The 22,637-nt window shown below is 36.5% G+C and overlaps 2 protein-coding genes and 1 long non-coding RNA gene across 6 annotated transcripts; all 3 read right to left on the reverse strand.

The window, feature by feature from the left end:
- Positions 1-27: 27 nt before the first annotated feature.
- On the reverse strand, positions 28-7,743 carry LOC106151098 (putative RNA-binding protein EEED8.10). 3 transcript variants are annotated; one of them, XM_086999344.1, is made up of 21 exons: positions 7,585-7,743; positions 6,709-7,076; positions 6,384-6,478; positions 6,001-6,084; positions 5,691-5,796; positions 5,310-5,451; positions 5,056-5,145; positions 4,744-4,857; positions 4,479-4,576; positions 4,297-4,337; positions 3,888-3,963; positions 3,629-3,685; positions 3,302-3,409; positions 2,858-2,906; positions 2,540-2,583; positions 2,192-2,377; positions 1,787-1,874; positions 1,425-1,577; positions 1,074-1,190; positions 812-847; positions 28-637 (listed from the first exon to the last, which is right to left on the reverse strand). In XM_086999344.1, exons 2-21 carry the CDS (start codon positions 7,000-7,002, stop codon positions 546-548), a joined length of 2,070 nt encoding a protein of 689 aa, XP_086855470.1. In that variant the 5' UTR covers positions 7,003-7,076; positions 7,585-7,743; the 3' UTR covers positions 28-545. The 3 variants fall into 3 exon arrangements, with proteins under 3 accessions (XP_086855470.1, XP_086855469.1, XP_086855468.1); XM_086999343.1 differs by lacking the exon at positions 7,585-7,743 and adding an exon at positions 7,381-7,565; XM_086999342.1 differs by lacking the exon at positions 7,585-7,743 and adding an exon at positions 7,263-7,372.
- A 1,009-nt stretch (positions 7,744-8,752) lies between these two features.
- On the reverse strand, positions 8,753-15,297 carry LOC106151086 (uncharacterized). Of its 2 annotated transcripts, XR_015331950.1 has the most exons (5): positions 14,729-15,276; positions 12,651-12,780; positions 11,791-11,920; positions 11,497-11,633; positions 10,758-10,926 (listed from the first exon to the last, which is right to left on the reverse strand). It is a non-coding gene; the product is annotated as an uncharacterized LOC106151086 (long non-coding RNA). The 2 variants fall into 2 exon arrangements; XR_015331951.1 differs by lacking the exon at positions 12,651-12,780 and having other exon boundaries at positions 8,753-10,926; positions 14,729-15,297.
- A 2,108-nt stretch (positions 15,298-17,405) lies between these two features.
- Positions 17,406-21,259, reverse strand: LOC106151104 (uncharacterized). The gene is made up of 5 exons (XM_013524196.2): positions 20,862-21,259; positions 19,607-19,736; positions 19,299-19,428; positions 18,998-19,134; positions 17,406-18,307 (listed from the first exon to the last, which is right to left on the reverse strand). The coding sequence occupies exons 1-5, from the start codon at positions 21,139-21,141 to the stop codon at positions 18,007-18,009; spliced, it is 978 nt and encodes a 325-aa protein (XP_013379650.2). The 5' UTR covers positions 21,142-21,259; the 3' UTR covers positions 17,406-18,006.
- Positions 21,260-22,637: the final 1,378 nt, after the last annotated feature.

Below are 22,637 nucleotides of genomic sequence, written 5' to 3' on the forward strand. Positions count from 1 at the left end.
AAAAGAAAAAAGATTAAATGCACAAAACTCAGTCCTTTTGACTTTAATTTTATCAAGAAAATGATAAACTCCATAGCAATATAATATTGCATGTAAAACAACACAAAATATTTAATTCTATTAAAATGAAGACAAAATTTTGCACAGCACTGTTGCATTTATCATATTTGGAAACTGGTAAGCAATAAGTGCCATAGGTCTTTCCTATACAAGCACTTGAAACAATACTGAATATGAAGGCTTGATAATTTCTTAAAGATCTTTTACAACGGTGATTTGCATCTCTTAATTCACTAAGATGTGATCACTTCTCAAATTGCAGCAACTTAAGATCTTTCTCTGTGCTATTTTGGCTTTCTTTTAATGTTCTCCTGTGTTCACATTTTTTACAAACTTCTCTTTACTATAACAGAAAGTAATATTGGTCCCTTTTCCAAGAAGTCTTTAAATCTGCTTATGATATTTTTGTGTTTATTTGCATCATAAATTCTACAGGTATAGTTTTTTAATAGAAACTTTATTTAAAAGCAGTTTTGGACACCATCTTATGACATGTCCCACTCTTCCTCCATCAGGGGATCATCTTCATACAAATAGTTCTCAGCAAAACTGTCTACTCCAAAGGGTTTATCCATTTCTAGAAAATATGAGTTAATTCAATGCAAAATAATAATAATAATAATAATGCTGTTATTGATGAAAATACAGGAAGTGTACTCAGATGTTAAATTTAAGAATAAATTTTCATTTGCTCCTACATTTTATTTTATCACAAAAATAAACTACTTTCTACTTATTACATTCTACTTACCAATTGTAGATTCGTCTATATATTCATCATCTGATCCTGTGAACATGAAATTTTCCATTTCATTTAGAATTTCATTACTTGCACATTTTCATTTTAAACAAAACAATTAAAAAATATTTATGTATACTGCTTCATATGGAATTTTATTGGAAAGGACAAAACTGACCTAAAACTTTAACTAAAACCACAGGTTTCAGTGCAAACAAGTGTACTTTATAGCATAATGATTAATAGAAGATCCAGGCTACAAAAAATAAATTACCCAAGTTGAAATATAGATCTCTGTCAGGCCTCATGTGTATGTCAGAGAAATCTTGCTGCATGACAGAAATGGAGGCTTTCTCTAGCTGCCTTGTTGAATAATTTCCAACACTTGTACCTACAATGATCAATGCATTCAATCAAGCTGTTTAAATACATTAATTATTTCATAATAATAATAGCAATAGCAAGAAAAAATATTGAAATTTTATGAACATCATAGTATTCTTCAATTATTTTTTATACAATGGCAATTTAAACAACCTACAGCACATTAGAGATAAGGTTTGTGAACGAGCTTAAGTGTTTTTTTTTCTTTTTATAGAATGTCAATTAATTAATTAATTCTTACCTCCTAGTACTATTTCCAAGCTGGAACTGTGAGAACTATGCCCTCTGTCACAACTTCTTAAAACTTCTTTAAGGAATTGATCTGATATTTGAAAGTTTCCACTTATATCCAGATGTTTAAGCTTGCAGCAGTTTTCAACCAAGAAAACCAATCCTAAAAATCATAGAAATATATATTTAAGTAAGCCAAATAACATCTTAAGTTTATGAACTTTAGCTTGTAAATTAAATTACAAAATATGAATGGGTCTTTGGAAAATGCACACATTAGTAAATACTGAAAATAGAAAATAGAAATACAGTAAGAAAAATAGATAATCAATTACAGGATTATTAATTGTAACATAATTTAGAATTACTTACCCTGATTTGTAATTGATGAACAAGCTCTTGCTTCAACTGTTTTCAATGTACCACTTAGAGCCAATAACTTAACAGTTGCATCACTGACCTAATAAAGAACACAAGCAGGGGTTACCCCAGGATTCAGGGTATAGGAGTCCAAAATGTGACTCTGTAATTAGGTCATCAATTTACAGTAGTCCAAACCAAGCAAGCCCAACCAGTCCAGTCAACTTTGGAATTTTTGTGCACAGTATAAAACTGAGCCATTTACTTGAAAAAGGTATAATATTCCAACTGCTTTTAATGTAAATGTAATTTTTCATTTTCATGCTTTGATAGATATAATTCATTATTCGAAAAGAAAAAGTTTTTTGTGAACATTACTGTAAACTATTTTTGAAATATTAGTGATAAAATTCGTACCTGAGGTAGATAGCTGATGATCAGGGTTTCCAGACAGGGAAGACTGGCCAGGATATCTAAGCCTACTGTGGTCAAATTCTGATAGCATCTGCTGATATTGACTTTCCTTAACTGTTTGCAACCTCTGCATATTGCATGGAGCACAGTATCTGTAACCATTGTGTTGTTGGCCAAATTCAAATCCATCTGAAATAGAACAAAAAAAATTGTAATGGAAACACTATTTAGAATTTTATAAGTTGTGAAGTAAAACACAGCAGACGCCATGAAATTACTTTTATATTAGACGTAAATTTTTGTTAGCTTGAGATAAAACATTGAAAAATATTATCATTTGACAAAACTCACCAGTTTTTCTAATCTGCCTACCATTGCGAGCCCAGTGGGTGATGCTGCAATTTTTATAGTAAATTGTATTATATATCAAAATCCACAAAGCAAAAATTTTAAACAATTTCTGATAGTGGAAAAAAGATTTTTAAACTACACTGAATAGTGAAAGTTCTAGGCTTCATTTGTTTAAAAAATGTTTATAATCCCTCTTTCTTAACACAGCACTGGGAAATCTGTTTTCTGCATTGCTTTTCAAATGTGATTGAGTACTGAACTGGTAAATACTAATATTCTAACCAGTTATACTTTAAAAGAAAGTTACAATTCACCCACTTTTTCCAAATAACCCTCCTAACTTCAAAGTTGTCAGAGATGAACAAAACTGGAAAAGTACATAAAATCTGCATTTAATTCAAAGTATGTAAATTAGATGATAGCTGAGTCATAGTACAGCTAAGATTTTTCACTGATTAGTATTACATGACTTTAATGTCATATTCAAAGCATTAAAAAAACTTAGTTTAAAAATTGAAATAATATGAAAGAATTTCTGTATGCAGAGGTGCATAACTGGAAAAGAATCGGGTAAATTTTTTATCAGAAAAGTTTCACATACATTGTTTTGAATAAACAATAAATATAGACTTCATGTAACTTTCAGAGTCCCTCAGGAAAATGAATTCCAAATGAGTTTTACATTGAATAAAATTTTATAACAATGCCTCATAAATGAAGTACTAGTATTTACTTATTGTACAAATTATGTACATTGTGTACCTCTGCTATATTCTGCAATCCTTTATCTGTCAGACTGATGCAATCATTCAACTGTAGCTCTTGCAGCTTTGGGCAGCGGTCAAGCTTTTCTAACCCAACATCTATCAACTGAAAATAATCTTAAAATCATTAAAAAATAATAAATAAATGTCCTAATAAATGTAAATTATTTATATCATCCATTATAATATGTTACTAAACTCCATACCTTATAGTTTCGCATTTAACAATATTTTTAAAAAATTAGCAAATCTCAATCAAAATATGTTCAAAAAATGTAAGCAGAAATATATCAGCTTTTGCACCATATTCAATCTTTCCACTAACCTTTGAACAGCCATTTAGGACAAGGCATTTTATCTGATCTCCCATCATGTGGAAACACTGAAATCGGAAAAAGAGGCTGGTGAACTTTCCACAATACAAAATACTAATGCCTTCAGTGTTAGATACTTTCTTAGTGTTAATACCTTTCATTGATTTAATCATACATCCAAGAACTGTACTGAATGATCTAAGTTTAAGTATTTCAGGTTGCCATTTACGGTTGGGTAATTTTTTTTCAAAGTATATTTCTTTCACATACCTGTCCAGTTAGAACTTTATTCCCTTCTAGATCTACAAATGTCAGCTTTTTGCACTGGTGAAATAACCACCAAAGGCTGAAAGAAAGTTATTATTATTATTATTATTATTATTATTATTATTATTATTATTATTATCTGTAGGCTACTTAGATGTACCTACGCACACCAATGAACTTTGTATAATTTCTTTTTAAAAATCACACAGTCATTTGCATACTGGACACATAAATGTGCCCTTATAACTCCTGCATGATTACATTCAAGGAATCAAGTTTCTGAATTTCAATCAATATCTGGATTGATCTTTCTTTAAAGAAAGGTTTTCTTTTTCTTTTACCCCTTTTTAATATCACACAATATCATGGTGTAAACAAACTATATTTTTACATGTTACATTGAAACACCCACCCTTTTTCTCCAACACCATGACACTTTTGAAGTTTCACTCGCTGAAATGAAAATGTGCATTAATAAGTTAAATGACAAAAATTTTTGATCTAAAAAAAACAAAATTTACATTTATATAAATGTGATATTGTAGAGATACTGTACAAAGAATACCTTATATGTATCTCATTCTGACAACTGACCTGAAGTTGTAGACACTTCTGACTGAGATTCCTGAGAGAAGCACTAGTACATGGGACACCACTCAAATCTAGATGTGTCAGCCTAGGGCAGTTATCTCCTGGAGAATATAAATTAAGATGTTCTTTGTGAAGACCAAGCACACAATTTAAAAATTAACATGTAAATTGATAGGCAGTTAAAAAGGGAAAATCTACATGTCAAACACTTTATCCTGGAGAACCTCAGTGTCTAATCTAAACATCAAACACTTCAACTGAAACTTACCAATTATGTCTAATGCCCAGTCTGTCATATTGTAAGGAGAGCTGGAGATATCAAGATACCTAAGGTTGGGACAGCCTTTCTTAAGCAGGGTCATTAAGATTTTGTCAGTCAAACCTATCAATAGTTAAAAAGACATTTTTTCAATATATGAAAATATTTATTTGCTTGAGTGAATAATCAAAGGCTAAAGTTCAGTTCTTTTTTCATTTATGTGAATGAAAACACATGTAGTCTATATCATTTGATTGAATTCCCATTTATTTTCAATTATATTCTGGGAAAATCATATAGCGATGAAAATCAACAGCTAACCTTCTCCAAACCTTTGAAAAACATGCTTGAAGTCTAAAGTAACTAGAGACTGCCAAGTCTTTAAGGCTAAATATCTCCAACGGATGCAAACTGAAATGAACAAGTAAAATAATGTTACTGTTCACAAATCTTCACAGTTTACATACATGACCATAAATTATAACAATTTTGCTACAGAAGCAATCAGAAGATTCAAAGGATTTTTAAATTGAGAATTCATTGTTCTGAGTTTCAGTTTGATTAACATTTTTCACCTCTTTCTATTCTAACCCTATCCCTGAGAGGCAGTTGTGCAAACACAATAAGCAACGTGTCATCATCCAGATCCTGCAATTTTGTGTTTACGTTACTATGTGTACTTTCATCTTGTTCAATACTTTCTTCTCTTTTTTCAACCTAATTAAAAAAATGTAGAATTTTCACTGTTAAATATTTCTTCATAATATATTTATTATATGTATAAACCCAAAATATCATGTATTACTAAACAATCTATTTTAACAAACAAAAAAACAACAACTTAAAGTGTTCCAATGGTTTAAATTAAACAGTCCCCAAATTCGTTCTTGACGTGAATAACTGCAAATAATATGTAAAACAAAGTAAATAGTATTGCAGTATATATTGTACTGTACCTCATGTATGTCTTCTTCACCAGATAACTTGGATTGAATATTGTAAGGTGTATTCCTACTTTCTAGAACCCTCTTCTTCTCATTGGCTCTGAATACTCTTAGCTGTCTGTAAAGAATATAATAGTGATCTATACTTGATTAAAGCACCACTGAAAACTACATAATTATTTCTGACTGTATAACCTTGGGTACATGAATAACTTAAACATTTAGTTTGCATATACTTTACCTAGTATAAAAAATACTGACATACCCGGTACAATTGAAATCTACGAGTTGAGGAAATAAAGATAGGTCAATAAGATCTTACCGGCCATCATAAAACAGCTGCTCTTCAGTTGCTCTTACAGCTTTTTCAACAGCATCTTGGGAACTAAATTTTATGAAAGCTGATCTGGAAAAAATAAAATGCACCTTATTTTAAATTAATAATTTCTTCTGCATTACAGAACATTTAATACAGGTGCACAGGGGCGGATCCAGAGAGATTTTCTGACAGTCTTCCAAATTATCTTTGTTGATCCATCCTCTATTTTGACCGTCTTCCGACAGAAAACCCGTCAATGTAAACTTGAAAATCTGACCGTCTTCTGGAAGACCCAGAAGACGGCCTAAATCTGCCCCTGGGTGCGTGATATGTATTTACCTGGGTTATTTTGTTAACATGTAACAGTAAAAATGTTACCTACATACCCTTTTCTCCTACGAGACTTGTGATCTGTGATGAAGTGGATATTTTCTACTTTTCCAAATTTGCTGAAAAACTGGATTACTTGCTTCTTTGTTACCTAACAGTAGAGAATAAATCATAAAACAAACAAAAAATGCAGATATTTAGCACTCACCGATGATAAATATGCACATAAATTCACCTTGCAACACGTACATGTATATTTTAATTTAATAAGTATGAAGTGCAGAAACCATAAGTTTTTATTATCTTCTCAAAGAAATTATCTGAGGGACAAAATTCTGTTTGCTGTCAACAAGACCTCATACTACTGTAGTGGACACATACTCTGTAGCTCAGATTCCCCACAAATATTTTGTAGGGTACAATAACTGGAGTTTTTTCTTCAGTTTGACCTGTGGCACAATGGTCTCCTGAGTTAATATGTCCATTGTGAACAGCTGACCTGCTCCAACCAGATATTTCTTCTGTGAACTCTTTTAATTTCTTATGTTCTTCATTTCTGCTCCAACCACAGGCTTTGCTGATCGTTTCTAAGTTCAACTTAAACCCTGGAATGGAGGCAGCCTCTTCAAATTCTGCATCCCAATCTTCCTCGGGGCTTGCTTGGACATTGCTCATTTTAATAATCTCTCTCACTTATCAACCTGATCAAAGCTTGATTATATCTCGCCATGCCATATATTATACCACATCTAAAAATACAGAAAGATACAAGAACAAATGTTGTTTAAGAGGCACAGTACGTACGTACAGACTACTTACATGTATTATGTACATGTGCAAAAGTTAAGAGAAAAATCTGAGGCAAGTACAAATGTAAATGGCGTTATTACAGGTACAGTAAGTGCACTGTGCAGCTGTTGTTACGAACTACCGACCGATTTAAGAACTCCATTAAAATCGCTACAGATAATATTATTGACAGACAACGTCCACCGAATTATTTAAAATGGGGTCATGTCAGTGTGACATGCGTGTACTCTGACACCAGCTCACCTGTGTCTTCTCGTTTTGTTACCGTTCACAAGGTGGCAGTTCTGCACAAGAAAGGCTTCAACCCTTTGATCACTGCCTTTTCAATGGACTTACATGTACTCAGTTTCAATAGGGGAACGTTTTTAGACAACAGAAGTTCAGAGTGACCCCGAGACGCAAACCTTCAAGATACGAACAAAGAACAGGTACTGTAACTCGCCTCACCTGTCTCCTCATCAGCACGCTCGAACACAGCCAGTCCGCATGCTCTGGCTCTGCTGAGTCATTTTTTGTAAGGTAAGCATCACTGATTCACAAGGAATAATTTGTGTAGCCTGTAGCATCGTGCTAGACGCAAATCATTTTTGATTTCTAACATGCACAGCACAGTCGTTTTCCCTCACCCGAATTTAGGAAGGAGGGAACCATAGTGCAGGCGTTTTTAGAGCGTACAGCATTAAGATAATTTCCTGGGGTTCATTGAAAATAATCCCACTTACCACAGACTTTTTTTGTTTCATTTCCAAAATAAATAGATAAGTATTTTAATAAATAAAGAAAGAAAGAAAGAATTAAATAAAATTGGTACAAAACATCTGATTCCCTCAAAGTCAGGGTAGGTCGCGCTTGTTGGACAACTTTCCAAATTTTACGGCCTGAAGACAGTACTCATTTAACTTTGCGAGGAGTATCGGTGTGGGGAAGTAACGGTGCGCGTATAACACTGATTTTACAGAATATGTAATGATGGGGGGGGGGGGGGGGGGGGGGGGGGTCCTGCCGGTGTGGCGTACGATGCAGAAAATATGAAGTTTTCTAGTGGGATTAACGGTGCGGGACGTATAAAGATGAGTCCTCTCCGGACACTCTGTAGGCTAGCACGAAAATCCATCCGTTAGCACTCCTATTGGCGGTTCTGATATACATGTATGTTAGCTGTTAGCACAGCCAGCATATATCAAAACCGTCAATAGCAGTGATAACGCATATATTTTCGTGCTATAATAGGCCTACATTGACCTTCATCCTCTTGATTTGACATAAACCTAATCATGTACACCTGTAATTCATCAGGGAATCGAAATTATGACAGATGATCAAAATTGGATAATCCTACTGTAAATTTGTGATTTGTGTTGATTTTACCCCGTAAAGGTGTCGTCTAGACCTGAAGAAAGGGCCCCTCGCCACGAGAAACACACTGCATCTGTCTACGCACAAGAGATTCAATCATTGAGTCTGAATTTTCATGCGGCACCTTTTGATTGAAAAATCGCTTTGATGGCATAAAGCTGAGGTATCTTTCAAGATAAAATAAATAATTGCAAATTCTTCGATTGCAAGAGGACTTGCATGTTGTGTTTCTAATTTGAAAGACACAAAATTGGTTGCGTTATTTCACAAAGAATTTATTTTAAAAATTGAGAGATAGAGATTTCTGTGTAATACATTCCATTCCGTATTGAAAAGGCTAGAAACTAAAATACACACACTGGACAATAGAAGTGTCACCCCTACTGAACCAATACTATGGGGGAGATAAATGACTGTGGAATGATATGCTCCTGGTATCATTTTATTAACATCAAATTTTAAAAAAAATGAGAACAAGATATACATTCTACATAAATATGCAGTTTCAAGTCCAAAATTAGTACTTGCTGGCATTGCCACGTGACCTAATAATAGGTGCCAGTCTACGAGGCAAGGATTCATATAATTGTCTGATGTGTTCAGGGCTTATGCTGGCCCAAGCATGAAACACTGAATATAACAGTTTCTCTGCTGGTTAGACGGGCATTTGTCAAAAGTTTTGACATATCATTCCACACATTTTCTATTATGTTTGCATCCGGACTCTGGGAAGGCCACATCACCCTGCGAATGTCCTGTTGGTCAAACCAATCTTCAACTGCTCTGGGCCTGTGACAAGGAGCATTGTCATCCTGGTGAACAAATGCATAATTCCTGTCATCAAACATGTTAGTAATAGATGGTAGCAAGCCTGACTCAAAAACAAATATATATTTCTAGTGATTCATGTTTCCATCAACCACTGTCAATTCGCCCACGCCATGGATGCTGATGCAGCCCCACACCATGATGAATGGACATCAAAATCAGTCGTCGGTCTTAACGGCCAGTAGGTTTTTCTTGGACGACCCATCTGAGGCAATTTGTCTTTTGATCCAGTGTTTCTATACCGAGACCAGACCCTCTGCACGGTTCTGACTGAACAATTCAATTGTATCGATGTTCTGACATTGCTTATATTCCGCCTCTTCAGGTTAATAACTTTACGCCTATAACCGTTAGAAAATTGCCGGTATCTTGCCATATTGGAGGAAGACAGGAATAACATTTACTGTACATGTACAAGACCAACAATACAATTCCATGGTATAGCGGTTTTATACTCATTAGTCACATTAAAAGTAGACCAGGCATTATAACTACCCAAGATCTGCCTACATTTATTACTCTGATTTAGGGGGTGACACTTAGGGGGTGTCCAGTGTGTGTAGTATATATATATATATATATATATATATATATATATATATATATATATATATATATATATATGATAAAAAGAAAAAAAGAACAGCAGCTATTTTGCCCCAACCGGTTTCATTGCATCTTCGGGGGTTTTGATAGATAAGCCTGAAGATGCAATGAAACCGGTCGGGGCAAAATAGCTGCTATTCTTTTTTTATATACTCGTACAGGAAAAACACTTTTACTCTCAATATATATATATATATATATTGTCATAATTCTACCACATATCTTGTGCAGTAGGCTATGTTAGTCTACAACTATACATTTAACTTCTATTTATTATTTCAATAAATTATGAAATGATAAACGAAATTAAATGTATAAAAGAACAAAGATCCGAAAATGTAAAAAATAAATAAATAATAAAAAAATTACCAAGAGTACACTACTTAAAATGCAATTAAAAACAATTGACCGCTACATATTACAATGCTTTTAATTAATTCTACATATTTGCTTGTGGGTTTTAATGCTTGAAAAATGCCTGATTTCATTCTGAGGCACATTAACAAACTAAGTGCCAAATCGTATCCATTACGTACCCTGTACTAGGGCCGCATATTTATTATGTGCTCTTTTCTCTGACGCAAAGTCCCGTCATTTAACTAGAGACATATCTGTCATTATCTAGTGAAAAATAAATCTGTGACCCTGGTTAAGCGTATAGGAGAATTTCAAAAACGCAAAATTGTTTGCAGAGACATTCAAGAAACAAAACATATAACACACGGTCTCTAGAAACCTCCTCCTCCGCCACCGCCTCCGCCACCGCCACCACCACCACCACCACCGCCACCACCGCCGCCACCGCCACCTCCCCAGTGATGATGATGGCTTCCTCCCGAGCCTCCACCACCGCCGAATCCACCACAGTAGCCGGCTCGGAGGATACAGTAGATGGCGGCCACACAAATGCCGGTGAACGCTAAGACTCCGATAATAATCCCTGCTATCATTCCCCCGCCCCCAGTAGAGCTGCAGCTAAAGCGACCTAAAAAGACGTCCCTGAAACGAAAGTGGTATAAGGTAAGGGGGCAATTTTGGTGTCATAAGTCTTATCATAATCATGACTTATATATATATATATATACAATATATAAAACATTACACATGATAAATAGCACTAGCGACGACAAACAGAATCTCTCGCGGGAGCAAGAAATTGAATCTTTTTAACAGGAATAAGCATCGAAACTCATCCTTGGATATTTCCGCCACAGATACACGTTACGTTAACCCGCCATAGAGAGAATTTCTTGTAGGATTTGAGATGTGCGTTATCTTATTTACCAGAAAGATTGTCACCAACTCGTAAACCGGAATTCAGATTACGCTGAACTAAAATATTTCAACCATTATTCTTTGTAACATGTTACCTTTCAATTTATTAAACTGGGAAGAAACATGCATATTTTTTAAAATTTCATTTCATTTTTTTAAATCGCCAATATTTTGGGAAAGACGGGAAATCAGCAAAAGGGAGAAAAATTAAACGTGTTAAACGTATTAACTGTAAGCAAAGTTACATTTCTGTTCAGAACATAAAAAAAATTTCACAACCCAAATCAAACTCACCGATAAGAAGAAACCATGGCTTGGAGTCCAGAAGCCCACCGACCATCACTTAAATAGGATTTCACTTCTTGCGTCACCTTGTTGATACAGTTATTGGTCAGTTTGAGACGTGCTTTTGATCCAGTGGAAGTCCATATCTGAAACATTTATTTTAATATTTGGCACACCTGGATAATTACTACATGACATCAGCATTTGGTTCCTAATATTTTGGGAATTGAACTATGGAAATACACAGGGTTTTATGAATCAATTTAATCATGCCACTTTAAAATAATTATAAAATTTATTTACTTTTCTGTCTTGGGTAGACAGTACTCTAACTACGCTGTCTTGGCAGTAGCCCTAACCCCAGGAGGTGATACGTAGGTAATCGGCGAACTTTTCAATGGCAATTAGTTTCTCATTTGACGTGTCAGGAACTCTGGAAATGTAGGCACTTCATTTAATCAGTCGCCAATTTAAAAAGTTTGGTAAGACCGTAGGGATTATGCATGTTAAGCTCGATGCCCAACATTTACAAATAATTAAGTGGATGTATATATTGGACATATATATAAGGGATAATAACTCTTCGTATGAGGTCTATATTTCACAATAAAACATTGTGAATAACTCTGTTTTACGAATATGTTCTGTTTTACGACTAAAACAGCAGTTATAGCTATTATTCTGATATCTGAGCTTGTCTTCAGACCACGTGACCTCCATTGATGGCTATACTCTGTTGTAATCTCTTAAGAGATTTTTAACAAAAAAAACCAAACTTTTTAGAAAAAATCCAGGGACTAACTTTGAATGTAAAAATGGATTCATTAACCATTGGTAAGTATGGGAAAATTGTTGTTTACTCCAGGGAAATTAATTTTTTGGCCAAAACGAAAAGTTATTATCCCTTTAGGCAGATTGATACAGGTCTTGTCATAATTCACAGCCCAGTCAAGATAATGGGCTTGATGCAGGCCTATAGAACTATTTCATTTTACATAAAAACGATGACGACAATCGTTAATCAAGACAATTACAATTAACTTAGGTGCAGAAATTAAGTCTATATAAATGCACAAACGCGACGTATACACGTACAAAATTAAACAAAGGAATGAAAATGAATAAAAAATATTATCGACGCTTGAAAGTAATGAGATACATACCCTGCCGGTAGAGCGAGTTTCGGAACTACAGCTATAGCAACTTGGTATCCGCTTCGATCTGCCGGGCAGTAACCACACGCGCACGGTGAGTCATTACGAATACGATCCAGCTGAACATCAAGCTGGTCACCTGAAATTTAATTTTTAGACATCGAATAATATATAAACGTGCCTCAAATGCAAAAAAGAGTTACACTGCATGACTCCTTTTATCTTCAAGGACGTCACCGCCCCTAGACCCACTCTTTCCTTTTTTCTTTGCTATGTAATCTCTATGGGCAAAAAAATTATCTGTGCGGTGGGGCTATCACACACACATTCACATGCACGCCAGCACGCACGCACGCATACACTTAATTGCTAGATGGCTTATCTCTGTACTGTGTGTCACCTCAGCAAAAATGTCTACAGAACTTCCGCCCTGGTAGAGGGTACTTTATTGCTACCTAACCAGTTTAAGGGGTGCATTATAAGTTTATTCGTAGCGGGATCAAATACTTAGGTTTAGGTGTACTGAGTAGTCAGGGGGCTGAGTCGGATGTACTGGTACCTGTACTTGTACAGGTGATACACTTGTATATGCGTATAGCGTAGGTAGACCTATAATTATACTGACAGTCAGTGAAAACGCATCAGAAAACTTCCTTTTTTTTACCGAGAATCGATTCCAACCATTTAAGCGAGTACAAATGTTTGTTCATAAGAGAGTGGGCTGACCACTCGGATGTTTAAAATTTCCGCTTCAGTGATTTTGTGACCAGCTGTTACAAAATCATGTGTTTTTCCTGTCTCGTGATTGGTGTGAATTAATCAGGTTCAATATATAGTGATGAATTAAGCCTATTTAAGGTAGTCACCAAATCCAGTGTGGCAGATGACAAAAAAGTTCAGTGATGCCGAGTCTGACACTGAAAGAGTGACTGCGGGCCCTGGGGATGCTGGAGGATGGGCGGAACGAAAGAGATTTGATTTCTGACCTTTATTTCACCTTGTGTAACTGAATAATGGGTCATATTTCACACGTAAACTGTTATTTTCTTAATGTGCCAGAGGACCAAAAATATTATTTGATAAATAAATGATGCGTTTTCATTGACTGTCAGTATATATGCTTGGTTCACACAGCTGTACATACATTGTAGGAAGATGACTTGTACAACAATTAATAAGCACACTCGATCGTTATTATCTTAGAGGTGGTAAGTCTGCCTAAATCTCATCTTAGCCAACGAGTATACTTTTTTACCAGTACTCTCCATTATCGCAGGGTCGAGGTCTAAAAATGTGCTCAATATGGCTTTTGATTACTTGAATCTGACAGTGATTATCATGCTAAATAAAATATTTTGGGCGGATATGTAAGGCCTGTCTTTACATGGCAACACAACACCGCAAATATTACAGACTAACGGGACAATTCCTTTATCTAAGAAAAAAAATGAGGCTAACGTAACATTGCCATTGTGCAACAGGTTAATGCGGTTGAATTCATCCTAGGTGGTGCCATATGACGTCACACTCTGCCGGTAAATTAACTCAAATCTTACTTTCAACTAACCAATATTCAATATCCATGCAAATTAGACAGTTAAAATGCAAAAATTCGCTTGGGAACCGGGTTAACCGGATTCAGCATGTTAAAATTATGCTAATAAGCCTGGTTCCAAACTTTTACCCCAAAATGTCCCTTACTTCTTATGCAGAGCCTTTTTTCAAAAATCACACTAGATTAAAACGAACTCTTAGCAAATTAGCCGCCAAATTATGAAAGGGAACACCTTCCGGACCTTCATACGCACGGCACCTGAAAAAGCTGATAGACAAAAAGGCAATTTTCAAATTTTCAGCGAGAGATCGTTCGCAATCCGAGCGAGGCGAGGAGGCAATTTTCATATTTGTTAAAGAGACTTCGTTGACGAGACGAGAACGCAATTTTCGTATCCTCAGCGGGAGATCGTTTGCAATCTTATATTCGTTCAATGCCTTTCGTTTGCGGAAGACCGTCAGCCGGCGATCGTTCTCGGTCTAAGCGAGACGAGAAGGCAATTTTCATTTCGCAAAACTCAACATACTCGTACCTTCGTAGATCTTCAGTATGTTATTCGGATCACAGACCCACGATCTCACCCCATTTCTTCCACACTTGTAGACATCATATCTTTGGTCCATGCCTGTGGAGGATTAAAAGTTGTCGGAGACTGGGCCTCAGCACAATTCACTGCACATATACACAGACAAATGAACTTTACTGTGTACATCTCTGTTGACTTTTTACTTAAGAGTGATCGTTTCACTACATTCACTTATTCGCTTCCGCAGGCCACACCTTCACTTGTTGTTGTTAACACGACTCACAGGCTTCACATCGTAATCCCGGACCCGGTGTGGCGTGAATCGTTCGGAGCGTGAACCATCCGTTCTGCTCATGCGCACAAAGCGCAGGCAAATCTGAGAGACTTCCGGCGTGTACGGTCCGTCTCTATCGACTTTAATAAACATACACTGTTGAGAACATACTACATATTCAAACATAATCTTTAATAATATTCATATCTAAGACCGCATTCACAACGAGTTGAGCCATGGCTCTACAAATCCGCTAACTAAATATGGCGGACGTACATGAACGAAAACCGCCTAATCTTTTAATAGTCTCTCCGCCTCTCACACGCCTCCCCACGCCTCCGCCTCTCACACGCCTCCCTGTGGGGGTACAGTCATTAAATCTCGGCTCCGTTCGCCATGCGGGGCTGGGTATCTCTGTGAATATCTCCCTGAATATCTCTGGTGACATTATCTCCGTAGATTTTCGATTCATTGCTGCTCTACTGGCCACTTAATTCCTTTTTCGTCTCTGTTTTGAAAGATAATAGAACAGAAGGGTTTTTTTCCTTCGACCGCCTCCAGCCGCCATGCTTTCTTCACCTCGAATTTAATTGATGAGCGTGCGCGCTTAATATTTCTCAGGTAGCTTCCGCATGGCGAATGGAGCCGAGATTTAATGACTGTACCCCCGCCGGGGACGACGCGTGGGGAGGCGTGTGAGAGGCGGAGAGACTATTAAAAGATTAGGTGGTTTTTCTTTCATGTACGTCCGCCATATTTAGTTCGCGGATTTGTAGAGCCATGGCTCAACTGGTTCTGAATGCGGTCTAAGTAAAGTGGAGTAGGACTCACAATATACCAGCTACTTGCTGTAAAGGGTGAGGAGAGACAGACAAAGCACGTAACTCGTTTGGAATTTTACAACACATATTTTCAGGTTAAGTGACAAATAACATATAAAATTAACCTTCTTAAATTTGAATTGAAAAATATCTTGGATATTTCAGTTGTTATCGCTGAGTCATCCGGGTCATATAACTATACAGTCCCTATATATATACTGCATACACAACCTCTGAAAAAATTATTTATGTACCCGTTTTTGAGTTCTAAATATATGATTTTCATATAATCACCGCAACTTAATTGTTATTGCCAGTGGGAGTGTGACTCAAAAATTAGAAATCTAAAGGGTCATTTAGCATCGCGCGGTACTCTTTACTGGTAACTTTGGTAATGTACATATAGTATGTTATATTTGTGAAGATGGACTGCGCCACTCGACGTAAAAAGGTACATGTATCAGGACTTTAAAATGTTTATCAATCTCAATCCTGGGAGCGGGTTTGAACATAGAATTCCTTATTGACTGGGAGGAATGTTGAAAGATTGAGTTTTGCTATATAAAAGTCCAATTAATCGGATTAATTGAGTGCCTTTTTACTAATAAAAAGTGAGAAAAGTATGATCTTTAAACTTTTTAAAGGAAATCACCATACACCCCAAACACGCCACAAAGTTTGTGTCAGACAGCCCCTAGTTAAATAAACATACGGTTCTGGGTGAAATAATAAACTGTTACTTTATAAAATCGCGGGAATATGTTTAACTTTAGGTGATGTTTTATTACTAGTGAAAACTAAGCGATGATAATTGGCACATAAAGATTAAACTACCCTTCATCTAGCTGTTGCCTCAGTCTACATTGAACTGTACCTGAGAATTCTGAGGATCTGTGCGTACAATTTTAAAAAGGTCTGGTTACGCCCTTGTGATGAACCAATCAAGGTGACAGTTACCTCTCTCTCTCATATTTAAAAAAAAAATTCATTTAGCATTTGCACACGTTTCGCTTGGGATAACAAATACGGAAAATGCCCATTGTGCAGTGAAATGGTAACTTTTTGCTCGCCTTCACTTCAGTATTGCTTTTGGATGTGCCGGTGTTTTTGTGTAATTGTGTTATGACGTCAATGATATTTGAGAATCCAAGGATAGACCTGTGACAACGGTGCGCGTATAACAGTGATTTTCGTGCTATCTGTAGGCCTACATCCTCTTGTTTTAACATAAACCTAATCTTGTACACCTGTAATTTATCAGGGAATCGAAATTAAGACAGGTTATCAAAATTGGATAATCCGATTTTGAGAAATTTGTGATTTGTGAAGATTTTTTTTACCCCGTTAAGGTGTCGTCTAGACCTATAGAAAGGGCTCCTCGCCACGAGAAACACACTGCATCTGTCTACGCGCACAAGAAATTCAATCATTGAGTCTAAATTTTCATGCCACACCTTTTAATTAAAAATCGCTTAGATAGCATAAAGTTGAGGTATCTTTCAAGAGAAAATAAATAATTGCAAATTGTTCGATTACAAGAGGACTTGCATGTTGTGTTTCTAATTTGAAAGGCACAAAATTGGTTGAGTTATTTCACAAAGAATTTATTTTAAAAATTGAGGGAAAGAGATGCTTCTGTGTAATACTTCTTTGAGGTAAAGAGATGCTTCTGTGTAATACATTCCATTCCGAGAGAGAGATCTTTATTTTGTCATCAATTCTATCACAGATCTTGTGCAGTAGGCTATGTTAGTCTACAACTATACATTTAACTTCTGTATTAAAGAAAAAAGATCCGAAAATGTAAAAAATAAATAAATAATAAAAAATAACCAAGGCACTACTTAAAATGTCATTAAAACAATTGACCGCTACATATTACAATGCTTTTAATTAATTCTACATATTTGGATGAGGATTTTAAGGGCTGAAAAATGCCTGATTTCATTCTGAGGCACATTAACAAAATAAGTGCCAAATCGTATCTATTACGTACCCTGTACTAGGGCCGCATATTTTATTATGTGCTCTTTTCTCTGACGCAAAGTCCCGTCATTTTACAAGAGACATATCTGTCATTATCCAGTGAAAAATAAATATTTGACCCTAGTAAAGGGTAAAGGAGAATTTCAAAAATGCAAAATTGTTTGCAAAGACATTCAAGAAACAAAACATATAACACACGGTCTCTAGAAATCTCCCCCTCCGCCACCACCTCCGTCTCCGCCAGAATACCCGCCACCGCCACCACCACCACCACCACCACCGCCACCTCCCCAGCTGGAGCCGCCGTGGTGGTGATGATGGTAATGACTTCCTCCCCAGCCTCCACCACCGCCGAATCCACCACAACAGGCGCCTCGGACGAAACAGAAGATGGCGACAAAACAAATGCCGAAGAACACTATGACTCCAATGATTATCCCTGCTATCATCCCCCCGCTCTCCTCGCCAGTAGAACCGCAGCTGAAGCGACCTAAGAAGACGTCCCTGAAACGAAAGTGGTATAAGGTAAGGGGGCAATTTTGGTGTCAAATGTCATAATCATGAGTTATATATATATATATATATATATATATATATATATATATATATATATATATATATATATAAAAAACATTACACATGATAAACAGCACTAGTAGTCTTGCCATATATATAACCATATACACGACCACAAACAGAAGCTCTCGGGATCAAGAAATTTAATCTTTTTAACAGGAATATGCATCGAAACTCATCCTTGGATATTTTCCGCCACAGATACACCTCCTTAAACCAAGACACGTTACATTAAAGGGATAATAATGATAACTCTTCGTATGAGATCTATATTTCACAATAAAAACATTGTGAATAACTCATAGAAATATATCCCGTTTTACCACAAGAACGGCAGTTATAGCTATTATTTTGATATCTGAGCTTGTCTTCAGACCACGTGACCTCCATTGACGGCTATACTCTGTTGTAATCTCTTAAGGGATTTTACCTTTCAATTTATTAAACTGGGAAGAAACATGCATATTTTTCATTTCATTTCATTTTTTTAAATCGCCAACATTTTGGGAAAGACGGGAAATCAGCAAAAGGGAGAAAAAATTAAACGCGTTAAACGTATGCACAGTTACATTTCTGTTCAGAAAATGGAAAAAATTCCACAACCCAAATCAAACTCACCGATAAGAAGAAACCATGGCGTTCAGTCCAGAAGCCCACCGACCATCGCTGAAGTACGATTTCACTTCTTGCGTCACCTTGTTGATACAGTTATTGGTCAGTTTGAGACGTGCTTTTGGTCCAGTAGAAGTCCATATCTGAAACATTTATTTTAATATTTAGCACACCTGGATAATTGCTACAATCAATTGGTGATCAGCATTTGGTTTCTAATATTTTGGGAATTGAACTACAGAAATACATAGGGTTTTATGAATCAATTTAATCATGCCATTTCAAAATAATAATAAAATGTATTTACTTTTCTGTCTTGGGTAGACAGTACTATAACTACGCTGTCTTGGCAGTAGCCATAACCCCAGGAGGTGATACGTAGATAATCGGCGAACTTTTCAATGGCAATCTGTATCTCATTTGACGTGTCAGGAACTCTGAAATATTTTACATAAAAACGACGACAATCGTTAATCAAGACAATTAGAATTAACTTAGGCGCATAATTTAAGTCCATTTAATTGACCAAACGCGACGTATACCCGTACAAAACTTAAGTAAAGGAATGAAAATGAATAAAATATTATCGATGCTTGAAACTAATGAGATACATACCCAGCCGGTAGAGCGAGTTTCGGAACTACAGCTATAGCAACTTGGTATCCACTTCGATCTGTCGGGCAGTAACCACACGGGCACGGTGTGTCAATACGAATACGATCCAGCTTAACATCAAGCTGGTCACCTGAAATTTAATTTTTAGACTTGGAATAATATATGTGCATCAAATGCAAAAAAAAAAAAAAAAAAAAAAAAAAACACTAACACTGCTGGACTCCTTTTATTTTTAAGGATGTCACCGCCCCTAGACCCAGTCTTTCCTTTCTCCTTTGTTATGTTATCTCTATGGGCAAAAATCATCTGTGTGGTGGGGCTATCACACACACATTCACAATGCGCGCCAGCACGCACGCACGCACACACTAAATGGATTATCTCTGTACTGTGTGTCGCCTCAGCAAAAAGGTCTACAGAATAATTACTGCCGCCTTAGTAGAGGGAACTTAATTGTTACCTATCCAGTTAAAGGGGTGCATTATAAAGTTATTCGTAGCGGGATCAAATACTTAGGTTCAGGTGTAGTCAGGGAGCTGAGTCGGGTGTACTGGTACAGGGGATACACTTGTATATGCTTATCCATATGTACAGCGCAGGTAGACCTATAATTATATGCTTGGTTCACACAGCTGTACATAGGAAGATGACTTGTACAGCAATTAATAAGCACACTCGCTCGTTATTATCTTAGAGGTGGTAGGTCTGCCTAAATCTCATCTTAGCCAACGCGTATACTTTTTTAACAGTACTCGCCATTATCGCAGATAGGGTCGAGGTCTAAAATTGTGCTCAATGATTACCTGAATATGCCAGTGATTATCATGCTAAATAAAATATTTTGGGCGGATATGTAAGGCCTGTCTTTACATGCAACACAACACCGCAAAAATTACAGACTAACGGGATAATTCCTTTATTTTAGAAAAAAATGAGGCTAACGTAACAATGCCTTTGTGCAACAGGTTAACAGCTGTAATGCGGTTGAATTCATCCTGGTGCCATATGACGTCACACTCTGCTGGTAAATCTTACTTTTAAAGTGATAATAACTCTTCGTTTCGGCCAAAAAATTAATTTTCCTGGAGTAAACAACAACCGATATTCAATATTTAGCTACAACTCGTTGATCCTTGATCGAATTTATATGGAAGGCTGACTTACTGAAACCCATATTTCTCAAAATTTAACAATATCTTGCGCTTTGGGCAACGAGACGACATGTAAACAAAACTCAACATAGGCCTACTCGTACCTTCGTAGATCTTCAGTATGTTATTCGGATCACAGACCCACGATCTCACCCCATTTCTTCCACACTTGTAGACATCAAATCTTGGATTAGGGAATTCTTCTTTGGTCCATGCCTGTGGAGGATTAAAAGTTGTCGATGGAGACACGGGTGAGAACGGCCTTGTAGTTGTACTACTTCTGGTCGTGGTACTGGTTGTAGAAGTACTGCTGGAAGTGGAGGACTGGGCCTCAGCACAATACACTGCACATATACACAGACATATTAACTTTACTGCGTACATCTCTGTTGACTTTTTACTTAAGAGTGATCGTTGAACGCTACATTCGCTTCCTCATGCCGCACCTTGTTGTTAACACGACTCAGAGGCTTCTCGTCGTAATCCCGGACCCGGAAACAATAATACCCCGTGACACGACTTCCGGTCATTTGTGTCCAGTTTTAGTATGGGGTAGGTGGGGAAGTTTGGCATGGAGTACAGAGTCCCAATATACCAGCTACATGCTGTCAAGGGTGAGGAGAGACAGACAGAGCACGTAACTCGTTTGGAATTTCCCAACATATATTTTCAGGCTTAGTGACAAATAACATTTAATAAAATTTCATAAACAACAAATAAATTTGAATTGAAAAATATTTTGGATATTTCAGTAGTTATCGCTGAGATATCCGAGTTAGTCCCTATATCTCTATAAAGTTCCTATATATACTGCAGTATAGTACCAAAGTGTACAGTAGGCCTATACATAACCTCTGAAAAAAATAATTATTAATGTTCCAGTTTTCGAGTTCTAAATATATAATTTTCTTATATTCACCGCCTCATTGCCAGTGGGAGGGTGACTCACGGTCAAAAATTAGAAATCTAAAGTGCCTTTTCGCATCGAGCGGTACTCTTTACTGGACCAGTCCACTTTGCACGTCCTGACAAGCAATTGATAACGCTACACGGAGGAAGGGGGGGGGGGGGGGGATTACTCCCTTTCATCAGTGTTCCACAGGTTTAAAAGTTAATTTGCTGGCCCGTGGAGTCGAGTGACTGGAACTTTGGTAATGTACATATAGTATATTACTTTTGTGAAGGTGGACTGCGCCGCTCGACGTAAAAAGTTATCATGACTTAAAAAATGATTATCAATCTTAAATCTGAACATAAGATACCTTATTGATTGGGAGGAATGTTGAAAGATTGAGTTTTGCTATATAAAGGTACAATTAATCGGATTAATTGAGTGCCTTTTTACTAATAAAAAAAAGTAAAAAAAAGTATTATCTTTAAACTTATTTAATAAAATCACCATACAGGCCACAAAATACCTTTTTTGCATTATTGTAGAATAGAACGGAATCCTAAAGTCGTTTTCTGTTTGGTTCATTAATCGCGGTGATGAACCAATCAACGTGACAGTTACCCCTCTCTCTCTCTCTCTCTCTCTCTCTCTCTCTCTCTCTCTCTCTCTCTCACACACACACACACAGGGGCGGATTTAGGCCGTCTTCTGGGTCTTCCGGAAGACAGTCAGATTTTCAAGTTTACATTGACGGGTATCTAATTTTTTCTGTCGGAATACAGTCAAAAAATGGAGGATGGATCAACAAAGATAATGTGGAAGACTGTCAGAAAATATCTCTGGATCCGCCCCTGACACACACACACACACACACACACACACACACACACACACACATAGCCAGCCAGGCAGGCTAGGTCACATTTTCAAGAGTTTATAGGCAACATTATATGTACCGTGTAATAACGAACTATAGCATCTTTGTTAC

Source organism: Lingula anatina, chromosome 1 (genome assembly GCF_051362555.1).
Source record: "Lingula anatina isolate TDL-2025a chromosome 1, LinAna3.0, whole genome shotgun sequence".
NCBI classification, from domain to species: Eukaryota; Metazoa; Brachiopoda; class Lingulata; order Lingulida; family Lingulidae; genus Lingula; species Lingula anatina.

Excerpts from the sequence above, each read along its gene's own strand:
- LOC106151098 (XM_086999344.1), bottom strand. The coding sequence starts at position 7,002 with ATGAGCAATGTCCAAGCAAGCCCCGAGGAAGATTGGGATGCAGAATTT. Across the intron at positions 2,907-3,301 it reads GATTGCAGAATATAGCAGAG|TTTTGTTCATCTCTGACAAC; the intron begins GTACACAATGTA and ends GTACTTTTCCAG. Across the intron at positions 1,578-1,786 it reads TTCATCAATTACAAATCAGG|GATTGGTTTTCTTGGTTGAA; the intron begins GTAAGTAATTCT and ends TATGATTTTTAG.
- LOC106151104 (XM_013524196.2), bottom strand. The coding sequence starts at position 21,141 with ATGTACGCAGTAAAGTTAATATGTCTGTGTATATGTGCAGTGTATTGT. Across the intron at positions 19,429-19,606 it reads AAACTCGCTCTACCGGCTGG|AGTTCCTGACACGTCAAATG; the intron begins GTATGTATCTCA and ends AAAATATTTCAG. Across the intron at positions 19,135-19,298 it reads TGTCTACCCAAGACAGAAAA|ATATGGACTTCTACTGGACC; the intron begins GTAAATACATTT and ends TAAATGTTTCAG.